This window comes from Panthera onca, chromosome A2, assembly GCF_046562875.1.
Source record: "Panthera onca isolate mPanOnc1 chromosome A2, mPanOnc1 haplotype 2, whole genome shotgun sequence".
Classification (NCBI taxonomy): domain Eukaryota; kingdom Metazoa; phylum Chordata; class Mammalia; order Carnivora; family Felidae; genus Panthera; species Panthera onca.
This window is the reverse complement of record NC_138340.1, coordinates 59,362,606-59,383,239: the sequence shown is the minus strand read 5'-3', so window position 1 is coordinate 59,383,239 and position 20,634 is coordinate 59,362,606. Positions and strand designations below refer to the sequence as shown.

The window sequence follows — 20,634 nt, the reverse complement described above, 5'->3', positions numbered from 1 at the left end:
ACCTCACTGCTCCCTATTGCCTCCCCTCTGCTCACCGTTATATATGCAGTTTGACCTGCAGGCATCTGAGTTGTCAGCCCCATGCCCTTGACCCGCCTGCCAGGGCCACAGGACAGCTCTCCTCCTTACTCTTTCCACAGCCCATCACCCAGCTGCTCGGGGTCTGCCCTTGGTATACGTCCCTCACCTCACAAGCCCTGCCTTCCCGGCATCATCCCAAGTCTCCTCCCCCAAGCTGGTCCAAAATGACCGGCTGCCCACCTGAGCACATCCCCAGGCTCCCTGGCAGCCCCCTCCCTATCTGCCAGCAGCTGGCTGCCCTCCCAAGCTGGCATAGACTGGAATCTCCAAGCTACAGATGATTTCTGAGTTGGGGTAGGAGGACCCACCAGGCCAAATGCCTCCATCCCTGTGGGTGTCAGTTGAAGGGAAGGCATCAAGGACATGGGTTTCCCCCAATCTTCCGCTGCAGTCCCGAGGGAAGCCCTGGGAGGCTCACGGCAAAGGCGCAGGCAGGACCCTGAAGCAGAGGGCCTGGGTCTGTGACCTCCGCATAAACGGGCCCTGCGCGCCTCTCACAGGGCAAATGGAAGGATGCCGAAGAGAAAAGCGCAAAACGTGTGTGTCAGGCACGTGTGCACACGGGCCATTTTTGTGCGCAGTTATCACAGCTTGCCAGCAAAGTCCATACAATCCTCTCAGATGTGGAAACTGAGGCTCAGGGAAGCTGGGTGACGGGGGGGGGGGGGGGGGGGATGCTCAGCAGGCAGGCAAGGGCACTGGAGTCTCTCCCAGCCTCCTGCTGTGTTCACGGCTTCAAGAGCCAATGAGTCATTTGCTGTGGCCTTTGCTTTCGTCTCCCTGCAGAGAACATCCTGGAGTCCACGGACAATAGTTCTACTTCAGTCATTGAAGAAAAAAAGGAAAAACGCAGGAACACAGGTAAAGGGAGCCCTCAAGCTGGGAGCTGAAGTCTGCATGGGTGAGAGTCATACATCTCCCTCCGTAGGCCTGTCTCCAACACCAGTGGCAAAAGGAAAGTCTTCTGCTTCCAATGGGTTACCGAGACCCAAAATAATAGTAATGTAAACAAAGTAGGATTTATTTTTCCTCCAGTAAAGGGAAATGTGGGAGGCAGTCCAGAGCTCCAGGAGGCCCCACAAACAGCAGTTCTACGAAACTGTCCCGGTGACCAGGTCCCAAGTCTTTCTGCCTTCAAGCCAATTTTAGCCTTCAGGTTTCAACTGCAAAGTTATGTGGTCACAAAATAGCTGCTGCAGCCTCAGCCATCACATCTGATTTCAGACATGGGGAAAGGGTCAAGGGAGGAGCAAAACAGCCTCCCAGCCAGCTCAGTCCTCCTTGGAAAAATACCCTTCCCAGAGGACCCACACAGCAATTTCTGCCTACGTTCCATTGTCTAAAATTTGTCCCGTGGCCATCAGTATCTGAAAGGGAGGATGAGCCATGTAACTTTTCAACTAGGCAACTTCCCCTTGTTAAGAGAAAGAAGGGTAGGCAGCTGGCTGCTTGTACTGCTTCCTCTGAGCCTCTGCAGTGCTGTTCCATCCCCCTGGCCTCCTGTGCCGCCCCCCAGGTTCGCAGGCCAGTCTGATCCTTCCACAGAAGGGGGCAGATGGGAGCACGCTCCCTGAGCCTACCTCTCACAGGCTGAGCTCCCACCTCTCATTCCCCTGCCCCCCCACCCGCCTGGTTTCCTCTTTTAATTCTGAAAACCCAAACCTGTCCAGGAATAGAGACTAAGGTCCTGTGAACTCAGGTGCCCATCACCAGTACAGAAGATTTAGCCACATTTGTTTCATCTATCCTTCTCTTTTTTTGTTTTTCATCTTTGCCAGAACATTTTTTAATTTTAATTCTTAAAGTTTTAATTCCAATATAGTTAACCTACAGCATTAGAATAGTTTCAGGTGGACAATATAGTGATTGAACATTACTCAGTACTCACTATGATAGCTGTATGCTTTATTCCCCAACACCTGTTTCTCCCATCACCCCACGCCCCTCCCTCCCTCTGGTGACCATCAGTTTGGTTCTCTATGGTGAAGTGTCTGTTTCTTGGTTTGTCTCTTTTTCTGCGTTTGTTCATTTGTTTTATGTTGTAAATTCCACAAGTGAAATCACATTGTATTTGTCTTTCCTTGAGAGACTTAACATAATACTCTTAGCTTAATACTTAGCTTAGCATAATACTCTCTAGCTCCATCCACGTTGCCACAAATGACAAGATTTCATTCATTTTTATGGCTAATATTCCTGTGTGTGCACACGTGCGTGTGTGTGTGTGTGTGTGTATCACATCTTCTTTATCCATTCATCTATCCATGGACAACTGGGTTGTTTCCATACTTGGCAAGCATACTTTAAATTTAAATCCAGGCAGGGCACCTGGGTGGCTCAGTTAGGCGTCTGACTTCGGCTCAGGTCATGATCTCCCAGTTCATGAGTTCAAGCCTCACGTCGGGCTCTGTGCTGACAGCTCAGAGCCTGGAGCTTGCTTCAGATTCTGTGCCTCCCTCTCTCTCTGCCCCTCCTCCACTCACACTCTATCATTCTCTCAAAAATAAATAAACATTAAAAAAAAAAAAGTCAAATCCAGGCATGTCCTTGCATTATTACATCCCACAACGTACATTTTTCAAAAATAGGGCTTTTTCTTTGCAAGACCACAGTGAAGTTACCCAATTATCTCGGATATGTCTTCCTATAGAAGATTCGTTGTAATTGATTCGAATGAGATCTGATCATCTTCTCTCTTTACAATCTAGCAGAGCCCCTCCCCCACGTCCTTTCATTTTCTACGTCTTGACTTACTGAGAAATGGCGTTAATTACCTGTAGAATGACCCCTGTTCTGTATGTATCTGTTTGCTACCAGGTCATTGTTCTAGAAACTGTTTCTCTGTTCCTCATCTTTCCTTTAATTGTACATTTTAACCTTATGTACTTGATAAGATGTTCCATTTTGTCCACAAGAATGCTTCCTACCACCTCTCACAAGAAGCCCATGCGTCTAGCTGCCCCCCACTCGTGGCATTGCCACGCTCGGTGGGGTCTGGTGGTGACTGCCTGGCCCTCTGCCACATTCCCATCAACCATTCACCCAACAGCTTCTTCTAACCATGGATCCCTGTGCCTGAACTGATCACCACATTAAGGGTGAGGCATCTGGGTTTGGTGTGATTGGTTTGGTCCCTTCGCTAAGGTATAATTAGGTGAAATGCACAAATCATAGGTATACAGTTTGACAAATTTCAGTAAATGTATACACATTTGTAGCTTCCCTCTCATTCACCATCTAGAACATTTGCATCTTCCCGGAAGTTCCCTTTCCCCCAGAGACAGCAGGGCTCTGCTGTCACCCCAGAATCATTCTATCCATTCTCGAACCTCATATAAGTGCAGTCACACTCCGTGCTCTTTCGGTCCTGGCTTCTTTCACGCAACATCACACCTGTGAAATGCCAGTCACAAGAGTCCCTTCTTGGTTGTTGCTGTGTGCATTCTGTTGTGTGCATATGCCGACAGTATATCATTCTTTCCGGGATGGATGAACATTTGGGTTGTTTCTGGGTTTTTGATATTCTGAGCAATATTGCAGTGAACATTGCTGTGCATGCCATTTAGAGGACATAAACACTCATTTCTCCTGGAAATGAGGAAGGAGTGGAATTGCTGGCAGGATGTTTAACCTTAGTAGATAGTGCTGAGCAGTTTTCCAGAACACTTGTTCCAATTCACAGTCCCACAAGTAATAGGTGTGAGCAATCCAGACGCTCCACATCCTTTCCAACACCTGGCACGTTGTCAATACTTTTGCTATTACCTGGCCCTTTGGATATGGATTAGTATCTCATATTCCCTGTGATCCATGAGAGTGATTACCTTTTCATATGTTCACTGATGACTCTGTTGTGAAGTGCCTGTTCCTGACTCTGCCCACTTTTCTGCTGGGTTGTCTTTTCATTTTAATGATTTCTAGGAACTCTTTACATATTCTGGAAACAAGTCATTCACCAGTTCTAAATATGCAAATACCTTCCCTCACTTGGCAGATTGCTTTTCCCTTCTTAGTGGTGCATGTTTAATGAACAAAAGTTCCTAATTTTAGTGGAGTTCACTTTCCCAATCATTTTCTTATCGTTGGTATGTTTGATGAACTGTTTTAAAGCTCTCTGCTGACCCCCAAGGCCATGAAGATACTGCATTTTATACAAGTTTTGTTTTCACTTTACAATCAGACCTATAAATCATCTCTAATCTAGTTGTAACCATTTTGTTTGCAGATTCTTTGGATTTTCTCCTCTACAATCACATCACCTTGAGATGACATTATTTGTCCTTCCTTTCCAATCTTATACGTTTTATTTCTTTTTCTTGCTTAACTACAACCCTGAGTAGAAGTGCAAAGACAGGCATCCATGCCTTGTTCCTGATCATGGGGGGCGGGGGAAGCACGCAATATTTTGCCTAGAGGTTTCTTGTAGATTCCCATACTCATTTCCTGTTGATGCTATAGCAAATTACCACAAACTCAGTGGCTTAGAGCAACACAGTTAAATTATCTTACAATTCTGGAAGTCAGAGTCCAAAATGAAATTTAGAAAACTAGAATCAAAGTGTCCATGGGTCTGCGTTCCTTCCAGAGGCTCCAGGGGAGAATCTGCTTCCTTGCCTTTTCCAGCTTAGAGGAGCCTGCGTCCTTGGCTCCTGGCTCCTTCCTCCATTTCCAACTCCAGCAGCACAGCGTCCTCCGGTCTCTGTGACATCACTCCAACCTCTGCTTCCATTGTCACACCTCCTCCTCATGCTGCTGGCCTTCCTGCCTCCTGTTAGAAGGACCCTCGTGATTGCATCAGACCCATCTGCAAATCCAGGACCATCTCGCATCTCAAGGTCCTTAACTTCATCCCATCCGCAAAGTCCCCTTTACCATATAAGGGAGCCTAGTCACAGGTCTGGGGTGTAGGCCATGGACATCTTTGGGGGGCCATTACTCAGCTCACCACACTTCCTCTTATCAGACCAGGGAAGTCTCCTTCTATTCCTATGTTGCTAAGACTCTCATTAAAAATCAGTTTCAAACTGTATCAAATACTTTCACTGCATTTCTTGAAAAGATCATATAATTTTCTCCCCCATTCTGTTATTGGGGTTACTACATTGATTGGTTTCTAAATGTCAAACCGACTTTGCCTTTCTGGAATGATCTGCTCCAAATGACTGCCATCCTTGATCATGGGCTCATCTTCACATTAATACATTAACCATTAGCCGTTCGGAAACATTCCCTACTTGCAGGACTGCAAATGCAATTTCTGTTTTTGGAAGCCCATCTCCACATAGCTACTTCTAGCTCTGTGGCCTCTGGTGAGCTGCTTCCCTCTCTGTGCCTCAGTTTCCTCAATGGGAGTAACAAGAATTCCCAACTCATAGGATTGCTATGAAAATCAAGTCTGGCCCACGGTTAAGTGCTCAGTGCTTGCTAACTATTGTAATTAATCTTTTCGTTGGGGACACGGGACATGCAGCCCAGGCGTGCTACCGGCCAGTTTGGGGACATAAAGACTCCGACTCTGGCTCAGTCCTCACTCTTCTGAATTTAGGGAGATGCCTCTGCCCGGGGCTGCTGGGCAGATGCAGGGAGTAAGAGAGACAGGCATGAGGATGTGAGGAGGGGGTTAGCTGTGGCAGTTCTGTCCACCCCCGTTGCTGCGCCCAGAGCCATCACTTCCTGCACACCCTCCTTCTGCAGCCCAGCCCAGTGGGCCGCACTTCCCCACTTAACCCCAGACCCGCTGCCTCCCCAGTTCCAACACTACACTCCCTGTCTGCCAGACTCCCCCCTTCTTGTCCGGAGCTGTGTCCAATTTCTAAACTTATGTCTTTTCTGGGGGCAGGGGGTGGCTTGGTGAGGGAGGCGAGCCACATGCCCAGGGCACCATCTCCTCCGACCTCCTCCCCCCGCCACCTCCCCCCACCTCCCCGGCCACCTGACACAGAGAGGCCCTTGGGCAGTCTCTTCTGGAACCCCTGTGTCGGAATCAAAGGATATAAAAGAAAGTTGTGATTAGGTGTGGGACAAGAGTGCACGACTCCAAACCAAACCTGCACAAACCCGGTCCCTTCTCCTCCCATCCACCACCTGTGTGACTACCACCCACGTGACCTCTCCCTATCTTGGGCGCCCCCCCTCCCACGGGCTCCCCTCTCCAGAAGCCCGGCTGAGAATGGACTACCTGCTTCCTCCTCCCGGCTGGGCCCAGGAGTGGATAATCTTTCTTTATTCTTCTCACTCGTTTTCAAACTATTTTGACCGGTTGAAAAGTTGAAAGAATAGTACAAAGATGTTGTGGACTCGGGGCTTTCCTGACACCTCCACAGGACAGGTGTGGGTGAAGGGTCCTGGCAGACTGCCGGGGTGACATGCTGGGGTTGCACTGGCCAGAAACGGCCCACCCCTCTGGCTTCCGCCCTGGTTCCCTCCGATGGCCTGAGCAGGATGGAGTCTGTCAGTTTCTCCACTCTTCCTAGTTGACAAGGACTCTGTGCGGCGGTATTTTGAGTCTCTTAGAACTTCAAATCCCCCCTTCACAGCATCCCCTTTCTGCTGGTGAGGGTGTGAAATAAGACAGGAAACGCAGGCCAGCATCAGACTTCGAAGTCTGGAAATGCTCACAGCCCCTGGCGTCTGTTCTCCCTTCCCGAAATCAGTTGCAAAGACCCAGTCCGTGGGGACACACAGGTGTGTGCCGCGGGGTGTCCGAGGCGGCTCCCGGGCTGCTGCACATGTCCCGGCAACGGGTCCTGATGAAATCACGCGTTACCGCAGCCTTTTACATTTGCCTACAGGTCCACAAAGAATTAGTAATTTCACAGGCAGCTGCTGAAGGTAAAGTGTTTTTAGTTATTTATTTTCTTAAAGATGTTTTTATTTTATTAATTTTTTCAAGTGTTTATTTACTTTTGAGAGACAGAGCATGAGTGGGGCAGGGACAGAAAGAGACGGAGACACAGAATCCGAAGCAGGCTCCAGGCTCTGAGCTGTCAGCACAGAGCCCGATGCGGGGCTCGAACTCATGAACCATGAGATCATGACCTGAGCCGAAGTCGGACGCTTCACCGACTGAGCCACCCAGGCGCCCTGGTCAAGTGTTTTTTAAAAGAAGATATGAAATTATTAAAAATAGGTGTTAGCATGTACTAGAAGAAAATACCCCCAGAAATATTACCAGCAATTGTTTTGAAGTGGAGGAATTATTTTGTTATTATACTCTTTAGCTTCCAAGAATGCTTTAGTTTGTTTTACAACGAATGCTGTGTCCTCCAAATGGAGGATGTGGGAGAAAGCAACCATATTTTTAAGACCTTAGTTTGGTGCTTCTGGGTTCTGTCCTCCCTGATCCCTGCTGAGCTGAGCAGTGGGAACCTAACCCTTACCCAAAGGGGTGGGGGGGAGCAGCAAAATTAGGGTCCTTGGCAGCTCCCATCTCTCAAAGTCCTGCCCTGCCTCCCCAGGCCTCAGGGGTTTTGCTGTCACTCGCCCCCAAACTCAGCCTCCCCCTGGGGGGCTTGTGGAGAATCCTGCGGACAGGGCATTGCCCTACAACACTCACTGCCCTCCGCAGGCAGGTGCCTCTGCTCTGGAGTCACTGGGCCTCCCCGACCATTTGGCCCCATCACTTCCCCACTCCTGCTTCTCTCCTCTGCAGAATGGGGGTTCCTGGGACTTTAAATGAGAGGGGACAGAGGGCCACATGTCTGAGACGGGGGGGGGGGGGGTTGGGGGCTGTGTTTACCAGGCCTCTTTCAGATGCCAGGGACAGAAGCCCAAGCCCACCTAGGTTAAACCTGACAGGTGAGTTTCTGCAGTCAGAAGGTCCAGGGTTGGATTTCAGGCACAGCTGGATCCAAGAGAACATTCGACACCTGCTCACGCTTTCAAGGAAGCTCCTCATGCTGGGTTGGGAGGGCACCAGGACTCCAGAGGCACAGACCACCTGTTTGGAAGAGCTGGCTCGTCTCTCCAATGAGATATCTCCCTCCCCAGTGCCCGAGATTGTTCCTGACCATGCGGCTAATCCTTTCCACATGTCTGGAGACGTGGATTTCTTCTTGCTCAGAGATCAGGAGCGGAATAAGTCTCGCCTAGTGAGTATCCAGGACTGAGGCCTGCCTGCAACTCTTCCCTCCCTCATGCACGCAGACCCAGATTGCCCTTCTCAGAAAAGTACTTTCCTCAGGTCACTCTCTCACTCTAGAATAGTCAATGGTTCACTATTTTTAAAAAATGTTTATTGATACTTGAGAGAGAGAGAGACAGAGACAGAGGGTGAGTGAGGGAGGGGCAGAGAGAGAGGGAGACACAGAATCCCAAGCAGTCTCCAGGCTCCAGGTTGTCAGCACAGAGCCCCACACGGGGCTCAAACCCATGAGCCGTGATACCATGACCTGAGCTGAAGTTGGATGCTTAACCGACTGAGCCACCCAGGTGCCCCTCACTATTTTTAAAAAATCAACTCGAAACCCTGACTAGCTCTCCAATCTCTGACCTGTCCCACTGTCTTACCCAGCTTCATCGCCACTCTTCCTGGGCCTTGTCAGAGTGGGCTGTTGGAAGCTGCTGTGGCCACTGTGCTTCAGCCACCAGGTCTTTCTGCTGTCCCTTGCATGAGATGCCACCCTCCTGACACTCCCTGTCCTTCAAGGCCCGTCTCAGACCTCAGGCCCCCTCTCGCCTCTCCCAGGAGACCCGCCCCTCCAACTGCTCCAGCCTTGCACAATCCCTCTCGTGGGAATTCTTGGAGGCCAAATCCACACACAAATATGCACCTATGCATGTGTGTGCGTGCGCACACACACGTACACATATGCATGGCCCTCAGCAACACCTGGGAGTCCCTGAGCTAGCCCCGGACCCCCCTCCACCGGCCCGCGCCTTGTCTGCACCCCAGCATAGTCTGTCTTGCCTCCCCACCCAAGAGCCCACTTGCCCACTCCCACCTGCCGTGGCATGGCTGGAGCGAGCAAGCGTCACTGCAGCCAGGCTCAGGGAGGACTCACCAGTGGGCATCTTCACTGAGAAGTGCTCAGCATGGGCCAGGTTTCTGGGACACGGTCTCAGGCACATGCATATGACCAGCCCTCCCGGGCTGACTCTGTCTACTTCAACTCATGGCTCAGTATCTGAGATTCCTCGGAGAACTGGCTCCGGCCGAGACCCCAACCGAAGACACAAAAGGAAATGCACGTTTTCCAGCCCCTACTCAGACCTCCCTGCCCCACCAACTGCCTAGAAGCTCTGTGGGGGCCACCATCAGTGTTTTCCCCATCCTGCTGCCATGCTGTGCACCCACTCATGCCCTGGAAGGAGACACTCCCACAAAGCCACACTGAGCAGCACACACTTCTATGAGGCCTCTAAGTGGGCAAATACAGCAGAAACACACACAACTTTCTCTGACGGACTTAGAGACCTTCCTCCAGGGCAGGATTATCTCTTCCCAGCCTGGCCCTGCTTCCATGGTCGCTTCTGCCTTCTTCCTAAACCCCCCAAACATGGCACCCGCCCCCCCCCCCCAGCACAGCCCTCCCCCCTCAATCCCGCACCCCAGCAGAGCCCCCCCAATGTCACATTGACCCCAAGCAGCTGCCCAGTTTCTTCTAAGTGCAGACCCTCTGCCACTGGGAGTCTAGGTGATATTTCCCCAGCTTTGCTATATGGAGGTGCAATCTAGGGGCCTCGGGCTGGGTCCCGCCACAGATGTGGTTTCCCTAAGCAGCTTTCTAAAGAGGCTGCATTCATTGCTGCACCTGGCAGCCCGGGGGAAAGGACAGATGAAGAGAAGAGGATTTGTTCAGGCCTGTCTGATCCTGCAGGCTGAGGTGCCTGGGCCATGGAAGGATGTGGAGAACCCCCAGGGCTTGGGCTGCAGGAAGGGCTGGGCTCCCCTGAGGGGGCCTTTGGTCTGCACTAGTTCTCAGGGAAGAAAAGCCCCCATCCCCACGCCATCCTGGGGTCCCCCCAAGCTGAGGGCTCAGGGACGGAAGCAACGCTGGGGCAGGTTGGAGGCCAGGCTGGGTGGAGAGGAGCAGATCCCCAGCGACCTGCCCGCCGCCGCCAGATCTGACTACTGAGCTTGCAGACCAAACTCAGGATTTCCAGTTTCTTTTGGAAACTCACAAGATCTAGCTTCCGGGAACCTTCGGTGTGTCCGATTTAGCAAATCACAATATGAGAATATGAGAATAGTGTGAATGAATTTCAGGAGGAACCATCGCTTAGTGAGTATGTCCCTGCACTACTGACCTGGAATGCACACCTGGCTCGGCATCCTGTACTTAATCTGGCAACCCCACCCCTACCTCGCCCTTAACCCCCGCTCTCAGCCCCACTGCCCTCTCACCCCGGGAGCTGTGCTCAGAGCCCCCAGGAGCGTTTTCCCCGGCACACAGCTCCGCAGCCCCCTCTGAGCGCAGCAATGCTCAGCCCCGCCAAGCGCACCCCCACCCTGACCCAAGTGCGCCCCCCGGGCAATTCCCCCTTTAACTCCCCGCGCCGCATGCGCGTCCCCTCAAGGCTGTGCGACCCAGGGACAAGGCGTCGCCGCCGATGGGAGGACGCTGGTCCCAGGCGCGGTGGGGGAGGGGGTGGAAGTGGTGGCCGCCCCCGCCCGACCCCGGCCGACCCCGCCCAACAGGAGCGGGAGCAGAAGAAGACGCTGCGGATGCACCAAAAGATGACCTACGCGTCCAAAGTGTTGGCCAAGCACACCAGCCTGCGTCGCGAGCTGCAGCTGGAGGACGAGATGCAGGACCAGGAAGTGCGCGCCGAGGCGGAGCGGCTGCGCGCCTTCCACGACAACACGGCGTGGAAGCTCTCCATGACCAAAGGTGGCCCTCTTCCCCAGCGTCGGGTCTTGACCTCGGGGCTCGCGCAGTGCTGTTCACGTGCTTGGAGAGGCAGGGCTCCGGTGCAGTGGGGAAGGAGGGTCGTTTCTGTGTCTGACCCCGCCTCCCTCCATCACAGGGATGGATTCCAGCCGGACTGCCAATCTAAAAGCCTTTGAATCCCAACGTTGCTTGCATTCGGAAGGTTCCCGTGCACGTGAAGGCAGATTGCACCCATATAAAATATAGTCCCTTAATATGGTGGAGGGAAAGAGCATCAGTCTGGAACCAGGTTCCCTGGGTTCAGATGTCAGCTTCAGCACTGAATGCCCTCGCCATCCTGGGCCAGGTGTTCGCCTCCTCTGCACGGCAGTTTCCTCTCCGGTCTGATGACAGTGGCGACCTCGTGGGTTGTGGGATTCAGCGTCTTTAGATGCTACACGGAAGTCGTGTGTGTGTGTGTGTGTGTGTGTGTGTGTGTGTGTGTGAGAGAGAGAGAGAGAGAGAGAGAGAGAGAGCTGTTATTAATTTTATGAGCCAGTAGGAAATCTTAAGTACCAGCATTAATATTCTACCAGCCCAGATGATAGAGTCCTGGAACTGGAACCCAACTGGTGTACTGAATGTGAATATTAATCCGAGACCCCCCAGCCTCTACCCCCTGACCCCGTGGCTTGTTATTTGGGGGAACAAAGCCCCTGAGCTCACTTTGACAGTATGTGTGCTGAGCTCTGCATGAAGAGACACAGAACTGCACGTTTTTCCTTTTGGTCTCTACCCTCCATTCCAAGATCTGGGAGAGGAAGCTGGTCTCAGTGGAAAGACTGGACCCAGCAGGTTTAGGCACCAGACCTGTCGGTATCCCAGATTTGACTTGCAGTGAGGAGCTGGGTCTCCTTGAGGGAAGGGCCTTCCCACAAGATGGGCCAGGGAGGCGGAGGCCCAGCTGGGTCTCTGCCAGGCTTCTAGGCTTGAAATACCACTCCTACACCACACTAGGGTCTTCTGGAACGGAGAGGGTTTAAGAGATGAGGCAGAGAGCCACATGGCTCTGCTGTCCTTTCCTTGGCTCCTGCTCTCTCCAAAGTCAGGACGTCTCTGGGCTTTCCTCTCCAGAAAGACCAGGGAAAGAGGATCCCGTGGCCCTTTGCCCTCTGCTTGTGCTCCAGAAGGTCTTACAGGGGCCCACCTTAACTTTCTCCCACTTGCTTCCCGCCTGGTGTGTAGACCTAGCTGATGAGGGTTTTTGGGGTGATAGTGGGGCCCATGCGGCCCGGAACCAAAGGCCAAGAAAGAATTCTTGAAGACGTCTTTGGTGCAAAAGGGTGATTTTCTTGAAGCACGGGGACAGGACCTGTGGGCAGGAAGAGCTGCCCGGGGACCATGAGGAGACACTGGGGGAGGTAGAGGCCAGCGGAAGTTTCCAGTGAGATTTTCATGAGCTAAAGAAGACTCACAGGATACTGGAGGCCTAGCTAGTGTCAAGCTAAGGTTGTTTTTACCTCTAGCAAAGCAGTAGCATTAAGACAGCTCCTGGAGAAACTTACTCTGCCTGCCTCAAGTATCTGTCAATGGGCGGCGGCAGGTTATAAGGAAATTTAGTTCTGCCATTTCCTTCTGCCTTTGTTTCCCACATCGCTATGGAGGGGTAATGGAGACTTAGGTCCCAAAGGACTGTGATGCTCTATCAGTTAACCATTTGTTTTTCCCCTTTCCTTTGTTCATGGGCCGCCTGGGCAGGGGGTGGGGGGGGGCGGGGAATGTTTGTAGCCTATCAGCTTGCCTTATGCTCCCTCATCGTAGCTACTATCTAAACTGGATCCTGGGGACTTAGAGCACCCCAAATAGAGATCATGCTGCCCTGTTTTTCTCTCCCCATCCCTTTGCAGTTCCTGGCCCAATAGGTCTTTCATTATTAGGTGCAGCTGGGTGAAACTTCCTGGGCAGGGCTGTCCAGAGTCTCACTCCAGGTGAAAAGAGTACTACGGCAGGAGAGGCTCAGGCCAGACTCAGGAAAGGACTTCCCACCTGGCCCGATCTCCAGCAGTGGAGAGTGTGATATATCCACAGAGCCTCCTCTCCTGTTGCTAGAGACGGAGCCCAGTCTCCCAGAGTCCCCGTAACAACCCGGGCCTCACAGCAGAGCAGGTGCCTGGAGAGGTATCCTGGCCGGTCTGGGTCTCTCTCACCCTGCCCACCCCACCCCTCTCCTCTCTTTGCAGAAAAGAAGATGGAATCTGATAACCTGAACAACTACATCAACCAGAAGCGCCAGATGTTCCGTATCCAGGTTGGCCCAGCTGTGCTGGGGGGGGGGGGCCCGGGCGGGGGGCTGTCCCAGTGAGGGGTGTGACTCCCACTCTGGTGGCCCTCAGTACGCCCTGGACATGAAGCAGCAGGAGATCCAGCGGCTGGAGCTGCTGGTGACCAAGGAGGAGGCAGAGCTGGAGCGGGCAGAAAGGTCCCTGGAGAATGACGCCGCCCTGTTCGAGGAGTTCCTCCGGGAGAATGATCGGAGCTCGGTGCAGGCCCTGAAAGCGTGAGCCCACACAGAGGGCCCCCCAGTGCTCATGGGCCCTGAGCACCTGCGCCCACGCTAGCCTGCAGCCCGCCTGCCCCCCATCCCCTGCCCCCACCACCTGACCCTGGCAGCTCCCCGCACCCACCGCCCCGCCCCAGGGCAGTGTATATGCCCCCTTTAACAGTTTTGCAACTGGCCCCCTGCCCCCATCCCATCCCCACCTCCAGGGCTGAGAAGGAGACCAAAGCAAAGGTGGAGAAGATCTTGGAAATCCGGGACCTGACCACCCAGATCATGAACATCAAAAGGTGAGCGCGGAGGGCAAGCCACTGAGGTTGGCCTGCCGCCACTTCCCTCTGTCATTCGCCCCCAGCCAAAAGAAGCCCCCACGCAGGGCAGACCTCGTGGCTTTGCCTCTCAAACCTAAGTGGTTCAGGGACTCAAAGCCCTGCGGGACGCAGCTGCACATTTTACAGAGGAGGTGACAGGGGCCAAGAGAGATCCAGTGACTTTCCCAAGGCCACAGCACCAGGAGGCAGGCTCACTTGGAGACCAGGGTCCCCGGGGTCAGCTGCAAGTCCAAAGTCACAGAGGGTTATACCTGTGGAGGTGTGACCCACGTAGGTCCCCAGCAGGCCGGTGTCCTCTCCCAGGCACACCTGTCCCCAGGAGAGCCAGGAGCACTCTGGGCTTACCCAGGCTGCAGAGGCAGTTCCCTCTGGAGGGGTCTCCCCACGAGGAGGAAGCTGACCTCCCCTCCCCCTCCCCAATCCAGCGAGATCTCCAAATTTGAAGACACTTTGCAGCATTACAAGGCCTACAAGGACTTCCTGTACAAGCTGTCGCCCAAGGAGTGGTTGGAAGAGAGGGAGGAGAAGCGTTTGGCTCTCAAAAAGGCCAAGGAGGTCACTGAGCCCCCCATAGAGAACACTTTACACTCCACGATCCGGGACAAAGGTAACAGGAAAGAAGGTAGTTCCCTGGGTCCACCCAGACCCCGTACCCTGCTGGCAGCGGCCTTGGAGGTGTCCAGGCCACAGGCTGAGCCCCTTCAGTGCCTGTAAAGCCCCAGCCAGGGGCAGCAGCTGCCCCTTAGGGCCCACACATTCCCTCAGGGAAGACAGGGCCATCTCTAACTCAGACCCAAGGGGCTTTCCTCCCTTGTAGGTCTTTCTGAAACTGCGGGGGCCCTAAAACTGTGTGAGGGCCCTGAAACTGTGGGGGCCCTTTCTGAAACTGTTGGGAGGGCCCCAGGGAACCCTGTGCCCTCAAGCAGTATTGCTGAAGGCCTTGCTCCAGTGGAAGCCATCCGAAACCCCTCCCTTGTTTCCTGTAGGACCAGGGACCAAGGGCAAGACAGGCTCCAGAGGTACGTGGCTGGCGCAAGCTGGAGGGGCCCTGCCCCAGGCTGGGGCATGTGAAAACCATCCCTCTTTTTCCTCCAGAGGGGCAGGGCCCAAAGAAGTCCTGGAAGTTCCTGCAGGTGGCGCAGCTGGGGCAGATCCCGTCCAGCACCCTGAACCTCCAGCATAGAAGCCAGGCCAGTGTGTATAGTGGGCTGAACGTCAAAGGGTGAGTGGGTCTGGGGTAGGGCAAGGAGGCTGGGGTAGTGGCTGGGGCCCTCTGGGGACTGCTCCCAAGTGGCTCCAGGCCAGGGGTGCCTAGGACAAGCCCAGCCTCTCCGGGAAGGGTGAGACCGTGACGAGGGGGCTGTTCCCAGCTTGAAGGGTGTATAGTCTGACTTAAGCCCCAAGATCGAGATGTTTTCTAAACCGTTTTATTTCTGTCCGATTTGGTAACCTTCTGTCTGGGGTGGCCCACTTGGGTGCTAAAACGAGACAGTCAAATATAAACGGATGCAGGCAGGCAAGTGGGTGCAGGGAGTGTCAGAGCCTTTTAAGAGAAGCCAGAGTCTGGGTTTTTACATAAAATGCTCTCTGGGCCTGGCTCGTCTCTGCTGCATGCCTGCGTGATTGTGCGCAGAAGCAGGCGTTGTTGGCAGTCGCCGCCTAGTGCCCCACCGCACGAAGCCCCACTCTCCAGGTCCTCTACGATTGGTGGCCTTTTGGGTTGTTCCCAATTCTTGGCTATTTTGATTAGAGCTGCTGCAAACATTCCGGTACTTTTATGTTGGAGCACTCTTTGCATGAGTATTTTTGTTGGAAACAAGAGTGGGAGTGCTGGTTCACGAGGTGAGTAGATGCTTAGCTTTAGCGGCTTCTGCCAAAGACCTGCCATAGCTGCTACGTTATACGCTCCAGCCAACAGGCAAGAGAGTTCCGGCTGCCCTGCCACGTCCTGTTCAGATCCGGCTATCGTAGGTCCCTTCCATTCTCGGTATTCTGGCATGGTTAGTTCATAATAGAGTGTCTTGGGATGCCTGGCTGGTTCAGTCGGTTGAGCATCTGACTCTTGATCTGGACTTAGGTCGTGATCTCACAGTCCGGGGATTGAGTCCGCACCTACCGTGCGGAAACTGCTTGGGATTCTCTGTCTCCCTCTTTCTCTGCCTCTCCCCTGTGCTCTCTCTCGGCCTCTCTCTCTCAAAATAAATAAACGTTTAAAAAATAAAAGAGTGTCTTGACAAACAGATCAGGAGATGAGGCCACTGAAATGGTAGTTTTTTTGTTTTTTTATTTTATTTTATTTTTTTAAATTTACATCCAAATTAACATATGGTGCAACAATGATTTCAGGAGTAGATCCCTTAGTGCCCCTTACCCATTTAGTCCATCCCTCCTCCCACACCCCCTCCAGTAACCCTCAGTTTGTTCTCCGTATTTATGAGTCTCTTATGTTTTGTCCCCTTCCCTGTTTTTATATTATTTTTGCTTCCTTTCCCTTATGTTCATCTGTTTTGTCCCTCAAAGTCCTTATATGAGTGAAGTCCTATGATTTTTGTCTTTCTCTGACTAATTTCGCTTAGCATAATACCCTCCAGTTCCATCCACGTAGTTGCAGATGGCGAGATTTCATTCTTTTGGATTGCCGAGTAATACTCCATTGTATATATACAATGTACCTGTACCCCATGGATAAATACCTAGTAGTGCCATTGCTGGGTCGTAGGGTAGTTCTATTTTTCATTTTTTGAGGAACCTCCATACTGCATTGCCAGAAATGGTAGTTTTTAAATGCAATACCACCTCACACCTGTCAGAATGGCTAACATGAACAACTCGGGCAACAACACATGTTGGCGAGGATGCGGAGAAAGAGGAACCTTTTTGCACTGCTGGTGGGAATGCAAACTGGTGCAGCCACTCTGGAAAACAGTATGGAGGTGGCCCCGGGGGCTCAGCCTCCCCACCCCTCTCCTTTGTATCTTCTCTCATCCCTTAGGTGTACCAGCCTCTGTCCTTCCTCCTCTACGACAGCCTGACAACCCTCTCCTGTGCTTCCGTCCCCTACCTGCTCCTGAGGGCCAAGCCCCTATGCAGATGACCCCCCCTTACATGTTTGCTCTCACTACGCAACCTCCCATGTCCCCCAGCTGATGCTTCTCAGGCAGGAAGGGGACCTGAGTGCTACCGGTTTCCAAGCTCACTTTCATCTTGATGTGTCACGGTCCTGCCTTGTGAAGAAGACTGGCCACCGTTAGTGGGCCAGGCACATGCCTCGGGTTCACTTTTATCCCTGCAACCCTGGCCAGTGGGAGCTATTGTTTACAGTTTGGTGTTGAACAGATGCTCCGGGGGGTTTAGCTCTGCATGCTTCCTCTACTGGGACTGCCCTCAGCCCTGGAGCTCCCACCATCCAGGCCCCTTGTTGGGGCAGTCCCTCAGACTAGAGGTCTAGGATCACACTATTCTGGGTCCCTCCATCTATTAGCCGTGTGACCAGGGTCACTGAGTACAGTTGAGCAGGTTGTGGGCTGCAGAAGGCACTCAGCTGAGAGGGCAAGTGGGAGCTAAAGTCCAGCCTACCCCCCAGACTACATCCATCTGGAGGCAGATTCTCAGGCACCTTATGGGCCAGCAGTGCCCTGCAGGTGACATGGGGCAGGTGGCTAGTTCTCAAAGCCCCATGTTCCTCATTCGCCAGAGGGACATCAATGTATTTGGTGTGAGGTACAGGCCTGGTGAGTGATTTGGTTGTTCCTGTGGCCCTTCCTCTGAGAAGCCCTCCAGGGTTCCCCCTCAGGGCTCCCACAGAGCCCTGCACTTATCACCTCCCCATGTCAGGTGGGTCAGAGCCTGGAGTCACATGAGCCTCAGCCCAGGTTCCTAGGGGTGGAGCCCAGGCTCCTCGGGCTAGAAGCCTGCCCCACCTGCTTCTCAGCCAGCAGAACCTGCACATTGAAGGCAGGGGTCCAGGCCGAAGCAGGCCAGGAGGGGCAATGAGAGCAGGTTTGGAAGTCATTTGGGGTTGGGTCCCATCCAGCAGGACCTTCCAGGGCCCACGCTGAGTGCTCAAAGCCCACGATTTTTCCAGTACCCCCGAGGGTCTGGGAGAGCCCCCGCCCCTGTGGGGTGCTCAGGGTCCATCAGAGGTGCTGCGAGTGTCACAGGATAGCCCAGTGGGACCATCAAGGACAAGTGCCAAGGCCATATCTAGATAGGGGAGGTGGGCAGAAAAGGCCCTGAAGGTGGCTCCTCGAAGGTAGGGGTGCCTGGGTGGTTCAGTGGGTTAAGCATCCGACCTAGGCTCAGGTCATGATTTCACAGCTCATGAGTGTTAGCCCTGCATCAGGTTCTGTGCTGACAGCTCAGAGGCTGGATTCTGTGTCTCTATCTCTGTCCCTACTCTGCTCGCTCTCTCTCTCTCTCTCTCTCTCAAAAGTAAACATTAAAGGGGCGCCTGGGTGGCTCAGTGGGTTGGGCGTCCGACTTCGGCTCAGGTCATGATCTCGTGGTCCATGAGTTTGAGCCCTGCGTCGGGCTCTGGGCTGACAGCTTAGAGCCTGGAGCCTGTTTCAGATTCTGTGTTTCCCTCTCTCTTTGACCTTCCCCCATTCATGCTCTGTCTCTGTCTCAAAAATGAATAAACGTAAAAAAAGAATAAAATAAAATTTTAAAAAATAATAATAAATAAATAAACATTAAAAAAAAAAGAAGAAGAAGAATGGTCAATGAGGGGCAACCCTAGCAGTGGCAGTGGGTGCAAAGGCCCTGAGGTAGGTCAGCACCCGGAGAGACAGAAAGAGGGCGGGTAATGCAGGAGCAGGGGAACTTCAGGAGTAGAAGGAGGCGAGGGGGGCAGCAGGGGCCCTGGGCAGCAGGTTCCAGGGAGGGGGCTGAGTTTTATTCTGTCTGAAGTGACATGCACTAACTGAATTTGAAACAGTCCCCTGACTGCTGAGTGACCATTGTGGGGCCAAGAGGAGGGCTAGTGCCCCTGCCTGGTCAGCTGGCAGGGTGAAGGAGGGGACGAGGACATAGGGAGCAGGGAGGTGCCCTGGTGACTCCAGGCGGCTTCACCGCTGGGGCGGGAGAAGATGACCACCATCTCTGTGCACCAGGTCACTGCTGTCCTGACTCTGCATCTCTCTGCAGGTCAGACTCTACCACCACTATGACTGAGGACTCAGGCAGCGATGGGGAGGTCAGTGGCCACGCTCCGGGTGGGGCTGCGAAATCCGGTCCCCCTGCACCGACCGGCCAGCCCACACGCATGGCTCTGGTTGCAGGAGCTGGACCTATACTTCACGGAGCCCCAGCAGCTCCTGGACATCTTCACGAAGCTAGAGGAGCAGAACCTGTCGCTCATCCAGAACACGCAGGAGATGGAGGAGACCCTGGAGGATCTGAACTGCACCCTGAAAAACACCCAGATCCGCATGTAGGTCTCCTGCTGGGGCCAACTGGGCAGGGCAGGGGAAGCTTCCGGCCTTGGCTGTCATCCTGGGACCCTGGGATGCCACTAGGAATTGGGCTATGGCAGCCCCCCACCTTCCCCATCCAGGGCCCTGGCCCTGCCCTAGCTTTAGTTTTCTGGAAAGCTCCACAGGAAGCCTGATTCTGGGGAGAGGGCATGTCCTTTTGGGCAGAGGGGCTGGGGGGTGGGAAGAGGTCAGGTGGGTGGAGCCACATGGGGCTGGTCCCCTCCCTTGGAGCAGCCTGCAAGTCAGAGGGAGGCTTCAAGGAAGGACACCCCCCCGCCCCCCCTCCCCCGTCCAGGTGCATTCTGCTGACGCCAGGCCCAGCAGGGCTGGGCTGTATCAGGCCTGTCAGAAGTGAGGAATCATCCCTTCATACCCAAACACTGACCGAGCACCCGTTCTGGGTCAGGCCCAGGTCTAGGCTCTCCAAGGATAAGGCCAGGCCCTGCCTCATGGAACTGACATTTGACAGAGACAGGCAGACGGGCTCATGGATTGGAAGTGGAGATACTGACATGTGCAAGAGGAACACAGACAATGATATGAAAGGGAGGCTGAAGTAGGGGTGGTGGCAGATAGGAGGGGGACAGGGGAGGCTCCTGGGGAAAGTGTCACTTGAACCAGGTTCTTCCTGAGCGATGGGAAGCTGCACAGAGATCTGGTGGTAGAGGGTTCTGGGCAGAGGGAAAGCAGGTGCAAAGAAGTAAGGAAGAAGCCCACCCAAGACTCGGATGCCCCACATTAGCCATGTTCTTGAGTATCCATGTTTTGTTGGCCCGTGTTCTGCCGCGGAGAATCTCCTGCAGGTGCTGTGAAACTACTGGTTCTCAGGCGAGATTGTGTTTCCCAAAAAGCTGAGGGTAGCAGAGACAGAGGGGGAGATGAGCTGGGGAGACGCAGGCAGCCTCCCGGTTTCCAGGAACCTGGCGAGAGGACACACACACATGCATGCATAGCAGAATCCCAGAGATGCTGTCCCCTCACTGGTCTGTAGCCTGCTCAGCCATCCCTGAGTACCAACACTTTATTTCCAGAAGAGTCATAGCCTGTAGACATTAACTTCCATGAATCCAGCCCCCTCTCTCTGAGAAATATATATTTTTAAAATATATGCAGCTCACTTGCATGAGCACTCTCTCTCTCTCTCAAAACTAAACATTAAAAAAAATTTTTAAGTAATAAAAAAATAAAAATATATGCCACAAATAAACAATCTGAATAGGCCTATCTATTAAGGAAATTGAATCAACAATTAATAACCTGTAAAACAGAAAGCAGCAGACCCAGATGGGTGTACTGGAAAATTCTACCAAACATTTAAGGAAAAAAATTTTACCAATTCTCTACAATCTCTTCCAGTTGATGGAAACAGGGAATACTTT

The 20,634-nt window shown here is 53.1% G+C and overlaps 1 protein-coding gene across 4 annotated transcripts in view; it reads left to right on the top strand.

Moving 5' to 3' along the window:
• The window catches only part of CFAP100 (cilia and flagella associated protein 100), a 42,456-nt gene that overhangs the window by 10,215 nt on the left and 11,607 nt on the right, over nucleotides 1–20,634 (top strand). For 3 of the 4 annotated variants that reach the window (XM_060631965.3, XM_060631963.3, XM_078442673.2), the window contains exons 3-13: nucleotides 868–942; nucleotides 8,071–8,171; nucleotides 10,721–10,913; nucleotides 13,133–13,200; nucleotides 13,286–13,449; nucleotides 13,659–13,739; nucleotides 14,207–14,388; nucleotides 14,768–14,800; nucleotides 14,877–15,003; nucleotides 18,927–18,975; nucleotides 19,061–19,212. In XM_060631965.3, coding sequence (XP_060487948.1) covers nucleotides 868–942; nucleotides 8,071–8,171; nucleotides 10,721–10,913; nucleotides 13,133–13,200; nucleotides 13,286–13,449; nucleotides 13,659–13,739; nucleotides 14,207–14,388; nucleotides 14,768–14,800; nucleotides 14,877–15,003; nucleotides 18,927–18,975; nucleotides 19,061–19,212 — 1,225 coding nt within the window. The remainder of the gene's footprint in view (nucleotides 1–867; nucleotides 943–8,070; nucleotides 8,172–10,720; nucleotides 10,914–13,132; nucleotides 13,201–13,285; nucleotides 13,450–13,658; nucleotides 13,740–14,206; nucleotides 14,389–14,767; nucleotides 14,801–14,876; nucleotides 15,004–18,926; nucleotides 18,976–19,060; nucleotides 19,213–20,634) is intronic. The other variant, XM_078442672.2, reaches the window with a different exon arrangement.